The 8,790-nt window shown below is 51.5% G+C and overlaps 1 protein-coding gene across 1 annotated transcript in view; it reads right to left on the reverse strand.

Moving 5' to 3' along the window:
- Window positions 1–8,790, reverse strand: part of Ccdc88c (coiled-coil domain containing 88C) — a 127,305-nt gene that overhangs the window by 111,927 nt on the left and 6,588 nt on the right. Inside the window, exon 3 of the mRNA XM_013346728.2 lies at window positions 7,873–7,981. Coding sequence (XP_013202182.2) covers window positions 7,873–7,981 — 109 coding nt within the window. The remainder of the gene's footprint in view (window positions 1–7,872; window positions 7,982–8,790) is intronic.

Consider the following 8,790-nt stretch of genomic DNA (forward strand, 5'->3'; position numbering starts at 1 on the left):
TAGAGTTTCGTTGCTGGTGTCAGCCAAACCTGGGCAGCTCCCTTCAATGTGAAAGTGTGAAGCCACTCCGCACTCTGCACGTACCCAGAAAGCATAAGCCAGAAAGATCAGAGAGGAAAGGGACCAGCAGGGCAAGAGACAGGCACACACATGCGCACATACTGCCGATCCACGAGTCAGAGCAGGCTGCCCTTGGAAGGTCTTTGGATCCACTCCATAAGGCTGCCTGCCCACTACACCTACCAGACCAGAGGGCAGCCCAGCCACCCACCGATCAGATCCATGGTGTAGCATAGCGCTAAGTCCCTTTTAACCCTCCTTGGCAGGCACTGCCTCAGGGAGAAGAGGTGAGCAGCTCGGACTTGGCGCCTGCGGAAGTTGGCGATTACTTTTCTTACTCTTCTGTATGCATTTGTAGCTCCTGACTCCTACATTCTCCGTCTGCATATCCCCCATCCCCTACAGAGTCAGCCCTGTACGGCTGTTGTGATTCACAGATCCCACATATCCAGACCATTTTGTTAAGCCTCCCCATAGCACATGCTACACCTTACAGACGAAGCTAAAGTTGCTTCATCTGTGACTAGGAAAGGGGTCACAGGAGTTAAACGACCCATGCGGATCCTGTAGAAGAACTCTCTCCCTCATGGCCGCCCTCCCACTTTTCATCTTGTCCCTCAGCTACTAGTTTCACTTTCCCAGCCAGGGAGAAGCCAGCTGACTCTTCCAAGCCAAGAATAGCAGAGCATGACAGCAGCAAGGGATTACTCCCTGCAGACCTCTGCTTTCAGAGTACCCCGACATCCAGAGAGACACCCATCAATCTGTGATCTACTGAAAACTCAAGCCATCAGACCCCTGCAGTGTGCACACTATCACAGCCTCTATGTGCTTCTTGGAATATCTATAGCTCAAACTATTACCAATAAACTCAGAATCCGGGGTAGGGTGTGGCCTGCCCATTCCCTCTATAACCCTGGCTGCTCTGATGGTTACTAGAAACAACAGAATGAAATTATCTGGGAAAGGCCAGGGTTCTGAATGCCTTGGCAAAGCATGGGGGGAGGGGGAATCTGTCTTTCTTAAGCCAACAGCTCAACGACAAAAACTGTTATTAGCTTGGCGGTGCACCAGGTAGCCAGCTTTAGGGAGCAACCAAGCTTGCCTGGGCAAACCCTTGTCAGATTCCATGTGATAAACCAGTTACAATCAAATATGCTGACCTTGGCACTGACACCCACCTCACGGAGATAAGGAGAATCCCCCTCCCCCCATCTCACTTTAAAATTGAGAACTCCATTTCCTGAATCTGGTCACAAGAGAAGGGGTACTTCTTCCCACCTCCTACCGGATACCACCACCATTGAACAAACTGTTACACTGTCATTCATTCCAGCATGGCTTGAGTCGCCCAACACCACTCACTAAGTGTACAGTGACCACTGGGGACCAAGAGGCTCAGGGACTCTTGGTGTTTGAAGTACAGTGTAGCATGTGTGGTTCTAGCTGTAATTTTGCGGGCAGCATGAATTCAGACTTCTTCCTCAGCAACTGAGGGTGACCGTGGCTTCCATGACAACAGCCTTCCCACTCCTGTCTGTGCACCCACCACCACAAATGAGGGGCTCACACACACAAGTCTTCCTAAGACCGAGCCACGGTGGGAAAATGACACCTTGATACAGTGAGACAATGCACTGGAGATTCTGGACAGGCTGAAGGGAACAGACCAGCACAGGAGCCACCTGGGAACAGAGGACCAGGGGCGCAGGCCAGCACACAGCCCCAGGTATCCCTGAAAGAAATCCTGGCAATTCAAATCTGGACTCAAGACCAGGAGGAGGAGCCCATAGGAAGAGCCCAGACTAATGCTTGTCTGCACACACGCACACACACACACACACACACACACACACACACACACACACACACGGTATTCATGTATGTGCATGTAGACAGACACATGCATACTCATTCACATTAGCACATATAATGTGCCCATGCTCACTCAGGCGTGCTTGCTCTGTGATAAGCCTCCAATACCTCTGGCAGAATCCCAACTCTGCTAATTACATCAGACCCACCTTTCACCCCTCCCACCAGCTGCAATTAGCCCTGTATCTTGACTTCCTGCTGCTCTGGGGGTGAGGGGAAAAGCCAGCTGCTCTCTCTGCCCAACCCCGGAAATACTGGTTTCAGAGGTGCCTCAAGCAACCCAGTCCCTGCTTCTTGGGACTCCAGGCTGATAGGAAATCAGGGGCAACTCTTTCAGGATGCTCTGAGAAGCAACGCCCCCAGCCTAGCACCGGGCTGCACCCACACTGATCTACCCAAGGCAAGCCACCTCCCTACGGAGACTCCAGAAACTTGACTTTGAAGAAAGAAGTTGCTCTAGGCAGCCAACAACTTAAGAGAAACATGCTGCTCTCTGGGGCTGAGGTTTCCTCCTCCATAAGTCTCAGTTTCTTAACCTGTAAAATGGGCCCCGCAACTTCTTCCTCTTGAGGATGTGGCTGCAATGAAGAATAAGGCAGGCAAGCCCTGGTCTCAGGGAAGGCTAAGCTCCCTCCTGCTTGGTCTCTGCCTTTTGATCCCACTTTGAGCTCCGTTCCCCACATTCCTGTTACTATTCAATATGCCTTGACAGCATTTGAGCTGACAACAAAAAGTGAGGTGAAAAGGAGACGGGGGAGGGGAGAGAAAAAATGGAAATCAAATTTCCAGGTAGCCTCACATCCAGCCTCCCAGGAATGCGGCAAGTCCCCAGTCAACACCGGAGCTCAGAGGGTAAGCTGCAGGGATCAGCAGGCCAGGGAGAGGGAAGACCAGAGAGGAAGTACGGAGTCAAATGGAGAAAATGACTTCTGTGACCTTGACTGTTTGAGCAGTTAGCTCCCCAGCTCCCGCCTTGGCCTCAAAGCCAATGAACAGACGCCCTGCGGAATACAGCTTTCTGAGGCGGGAATCCCAGTGGAGCTGGGTCCACAGACCACCTGCCCGAGTCTCAAACCCAGGTTCCTCAGCTCACACAGCCACAGACCCTAGGTGATCACCAACCACAAAGACCCTCATTTCCCCTCGGTCTGGTGGGCCTTCAATCCCAGCAGTAACCTTGTCTTCTGTTCTGGCATTAGGTCACACCCAGCCCCACCCCTGCTCCCTGCCAGTGTCAACTCAGGGTTCATTCTCCACATAGGTACCTGAGCATCAACTCAGCCCTTTTCCTTTCTAAAATAAGGAGAAAAACAGCTCCATCCTTTCCCTTTTACAGCTCTGGGTGTGTGGGCTGGAGGGGTACAACCCAGTGGTAGAGTGCTTGACGAGCCTACGTGGTCCTGGGTTTGATCTCTAGTAAAACAGGTAAGCAGAAAACACCTACGACACCAAATGCATCAGGACGAGGTTCACATCCACTAGCACAGCACCCCAGTGTGTCATCTCCAGGGGCCTCACCCTTACCCCTGGCCCAAATCCCGTCTCCAGCCTACTTCACATCCATCCTTCAGGTGCCTCCCAGGACACCCCTCCACCATCCTGGTGCCCTCAAGGCACAGGCAAAGTGCCACCCCTAGAGAAAGCTGTCAGTCAGGGTCCTCATCCTTCCTGGCCTGTGTTTGAGACGCTACCTCGTCCCGTGACAAGCTGCATCTCAGGTATGAACAACAGCCTTTAGACCCAGGAGAAACGCACAGCAAAGATCGGTCCCACAGGACCCCAGCCACACCCACCGCTGGGCCACCAGGGCTTCCTGTCTGGCATTTCATCACTCTGCACGCACCCGTGGGGGAGCAGGGGCAGGAAGAGGAAAGGAGGGGCCCAGGCAGACTGCTGTCCTCCACTCGGCATTCACACCGTGGCCCACAGGGAAACAGAGGTTCCACTGACCCCGGGACAGAGCCCAGTCTGCTGCCTGGGACCCTATGATCTCTCCCCTCCTCCTCCATCCCCAGACTGCCTTCAATGGGTTCCATGTTAGAGAGGGAGTCCACCCAGAGAGACGGGCAGAGACCATCTCAGGCACAGTCTGCCTTACATGAGCGAGGTACCAGCTTTTGCAAAGTGAGCAAACAACCCCTCACCCCAGAACTCTGGCCAGTGTTCACCAGCAGCACGGAATGCGGTCTTTCAAACAGGGCAGTAGGCACAACCGTGAAAGGCACAAAAAAGCAATTCACCAGAAAAAAAAGGACAAGACCTATAAACAGGGTACTTGTAGCAATAAGGAGCAAACACCCCTAAAGTATTCTTGCCCTCTGACGCGGCAACTCCCTGACAGGAACTTACCCTGAGAAAACCAAAGACAAATTTGCTGAAACATTTATGTTCAGGGTGGTACCGCTCATAATTCAGAAAGAGGGATATCGGAAATGTCAACGACAGTACAGTCACACAAAACATCACACAGGCGCTGACATTCATACAAATGAATGTTTAATGGCAAGGGGAAACACTCCTCCATAAACGAAAAAGAATACACTTAACACAGCCATTGGGAATTACAAACCACACACACAAAGAAAGCAAAGGCAAGGACCAAAATGGTGACGGTGGGCACCCCCAGGTAGGGAGATGATGGGCAAACTGGATTCCTTTGACATTTTCCAACCTGGAGGAAGGAACCCAAGATCAAAACATGATCTGTAATTTCCTCAGCTGTAGACGCGAGCTGGCCAATCAAGAGGACAAGCCTCCTCCTTAGGCTTTCAAAGCAGCAGCATGGAAGGTAATTTCTCTGCAAAGCCAATGCAATGTGTTATTCATGAAACAAGATCTGTGTGTGGCTGGATTTCTCAACCCCTCAACCAGCTAAGGAAACAAGCTTCACACTCCCCAAGCCACACAACACAGAGCTGAGTGAGATTAATATGCTTCTGCCACCAACAATGCCAAAGATCTATCGCCTTCTTTTCTATTTTCTTTTGTTCTGTTTCGAAACTGGGTTTCTCTGTGTGTAGCCCTGGCAGTCCTGGAATTCACTCTATAGACCAAGCTGGCCTGGAACTTACAGATCCACCTACCTCTGTCTCCCGAGTGCTGGGATTAAAGGCGTGTGCCACCACAGCCTGGCCTTTTTGTATTTTTTAAAACCAGGTCTTATATTGTCCAGGCTGGCCCTGAACTGTCTATGTAGCCGAGGATGTTTCAATGCTTGCTCTCCCTGTGTTCCATCCCCTAACTACTGAGATTACAGGTGTGTAACACCCTGCCCTATTCTGGGTTGACTTCTGACAGTGTCTCATTCCAGCCAGTGAGTAATGGTGGCACTTGCTATACCCACAGCAGGTGGAGAGAAGTGGTTTTCATCAGCCGTCCTCTGACCTTCCCACAGACACTGTGGTACACAGGCACTAACTTGAGAGAAACTGTCCCCTTTGTCAAGCCGCTTCTCATTCTCGGCAGCTGCCATATGCTTATCAACACAACTGCCAAAGAGCTGGCCAGGGCGGAGTTGGAGCTGCATCTTGGCATCTACCTATCACTGAGGCTAAAGGTCACACAATGTAGCTCAGGCAGGACAATTGCCTCGCATGGGCAAGGCCTTGGGGGCTGCAGACAGCACAGCCACTGGGAACACTTGTTGCTCTTGCGGAGGAACCAAGTGAGATTTCCAGTGACCAGACAGCCGCTCACAGTACCCCTGGAACTCCACTCCTAGGGATCCATTGCCCTCTTTTGGTCTCTATGGCACTAGGCACACATGCGATGCACTGCATACATGCAGGCAAAACACCCATACGTGTAAATAATAATTTTAAAAGTTATCTTCCAAAAAGCACCCCTCTCACACCCACGGGGATGATCCCCCACCCTCCTGGCCATCCCAGACCAAGGAAGGAGCAACAGTTGCTCTTGGTTGGTTGGCTTTGTTAAACAGTCTCACGGTGCAACCTATGCTGCCTGTAAACTCGCTATACAGCACGGGCTGGCCTCAAGCTCTCCACCCCCCTTTCCTGCCTCCCTAGGGCTGAGATCACAGGCAGGCGTGTACCACTGAGCCTAGCTGGGATGGCATGTGGGCCATTTCATACCGCTCTGGGCTACTTTCCAACAGGGAAACCAGGCAGTGGTTCCTTGGGAAAATGCCCATTGAATACCCTCTTCACATAAATAAGCGATAGTGCTGCCCTGGAAGGGAAAAGGGCAGGACGTGCAGTTAAACTTATGGCATGCCCACACGGCACAAAACAAAACCCATTCACCCGACTGCGGGGAGGAAACACTAAACGCGATAGGCGATTGTCTCTGGTAGAAGGCTGACGTGTTGGCCGCCTTCATGGTACTTGTTTCTCAAGCTGTTTATACAGACTGAATATGCTTCTAACACGAGAACAGAATTCCTGCTCCCCATAAACCAGAAGGAAAGAACACACAAAACACTGTGCCCAGGTAACGTGCCAGTCACGAATGCACACATCTCACAAGCTCTTTCTAGGCTGGCAGAATGAGGAGACAGGGATTGTCCCTTTGCTGCCTCCAGCAAGTGCTTATGTACACTTTGCTTAGCTGGAGCTAGACAGTCACCCAATGCCATCCCCACTTTCAAAGAGCTAAGAGACGACAAGAACACAAGAACCACCTCCATTCTGGTTGCCCAGCTCTGCCTTTGTGTGAGTTTCTGGAACCCTAAGCAGCAACCACCTCTCAGTGGCACACTGTTTCAGGCCTTTCCCCTGGCCCCTCACAGCTACTAATCACTGGCAGCAAGGAGCCCACTGGGCAGGATGCTGCTGCACCTCTGCCTTGTGACAGCACCCTGAATACTGTCGTTTACAGGTGGGGTGCACATGTGCCACAGCCACATCTCTACAGTCTGTGCACGTGGTACAGCTCACATCCACTGACAGGACAGATACAGTCAGGACAGAATACCCAAAGCACTGCCCACTTCTTCCCTCTCCAAGCCCATTTCAAATCCATAATGAAGAGAAGCCAAGGATCCTGCAACACACGGACAGTCCTTGGTAGGACCTGGGCCCAGGGCAAGCCCAAGACTACACCTCTGCCACTGGTCTAAAGTCAGCAATCAAGGCAGAGGGAAGCCTCAGCTAACAGGGAGTCCTCAGATCGGCAGAGACCTCACCACATCTACGAAGACCACTGATTTCAAGCACCAGGACTCAGCTACAGACCAGGGAACTGAAGGGGCAGAATCCAGCCATAGATCTGTGAGACCCTGGCACCAACAATGGTTCTCGAGCCATGGCATTGAGAGTGACTGTGGTTCTGCCGGAGTGTCAAGAGGTATCACATGGCAGAAGGCAATTTCACTGCTAATCAGAGACTCAGAAGCCAGGGATCTGAGGTCCCCAGCTGCAGCTCGTTCCCCATCAGTACTGGCCATGCAGAAGAGCTCGCAACCCTGACTGACCCACCAGCACCTCTGATCAAACACAGCAAGCAGAGTACAGTGGATTCTTCACAGCATAAGCCCAAGTTCCTGCTGGCCTAGAGGCACAATAGTCCCATCATTGGTCCCTATAGCCCTTGTGGTTCCTCCTCCCTCTGCTCAAGTGATTCCGGCAGAGAGCTACCGAGCCAGAGGCATGGACCATGCACCCCTTCCAGAGTCCCCAAGTGACACATAGAGAACAGGCTCTTATGGCATTCAGAACGAGCCAGTCTGAAATGCAAGAGTCCCCACACCCAAACTGACACCCCCACAGCAGGGCTAACACAAAAGTACCAAGGGTCAGCAGCCAGCCACCACTTACTCTGGCTTCTTCGGTGAATCCGTCCAAGGGACCCCACTGCAAACACATGGGAACTCACTCAAGGGGCCTCTGTCCACCTACTTGAGGGGCCTTTCTACACACACTAGAGGGGCCCCATCCTAGACTCTCAGGAACCCCTGGGCCAGCAGAGCGGCCTCACCTGGTAGTAGGTCTTGATGTTTCTCACCAGGATGCTCAGGTTCTGGATACGCAGGTTCACGTCGTTGTTGACGTGCTTGTTGATACGCTGATTGTTGGGCCTGGGGTCTCTAGAGTAAGAAACGGAGCAGAAGTCACACCTCCAGACATTCACTGTCCCTCCTTCCCCAGCAGAGGACCAGTGCTCAGGTTCATGAGCCTTGTTAACCCTACATAAGATCCTAAGTCTGCTCACAGCTGTGCTAGAACCCTACATAACCCATCATCTCTGCTGCCTCACTCAGGCCCCTGCCGAACACAGACCATTCAATACCATTCCTGTTTCCACTGCTGGGAGCACCACAAGGGACATCCAAGTGTCAACACTGTGAAAATCAACATACAGATATAGAAGAACCTATCCAATAACCTATCCAAAATTGCATTTTAGCATTAAAAAGACAAGCAAAGGCCAGGCAGTGGTGGCTCATGCCTTTAATCCGAGCACTTGAGAGGCAAAAACAGGCAGATGTCTGTGAGTTCAAGGCCAGCCTGGTCTATAGAGTAAGTTCCAGAACAGGCTCCAAAGCTACAGAGAAACCCTGTCTCAAAAAACAAGAAAGAATAATACATGAAACATCAAGAAAAAAGGGCTGGAGAGATGGCTCAGTGGTTAAGAGCACTGGCTACTCCTCCAGAGGTACTGGGTTCCATCCCTAACACCCACATGGTGGTTCACAGCCATCTATAACTGTAGTCCAATGGGATACCCTTTCCTAGCATGCAAACATATATGTAGATAAAACACACATATACATAAAATAAACAAATAGATCTTTTAAAAAAAGAAACAAGCCAGGCGGTGGTGGCGCACGCCTTTAATCCCAGCACTTGGGAGGCAGAGGCAGGCGGATCTCTGTGAGTTCGAGACCAGCCTGGT

This window comes from Microtus ochrogaster, chromosome 1 (assembly GCF_000317375.1).
Source record: "Microtus ochrogaster isolate Prairie Vole_2 chromosome 1, MicOch1.0, whole genome shotgun sequence".
Taxonomy (NCBI): Eukaryota; Metazoa; Chordata; class Mammalia; order Rodentia; family Cricetidae; genus Microtus; species Microtus ochrogaster.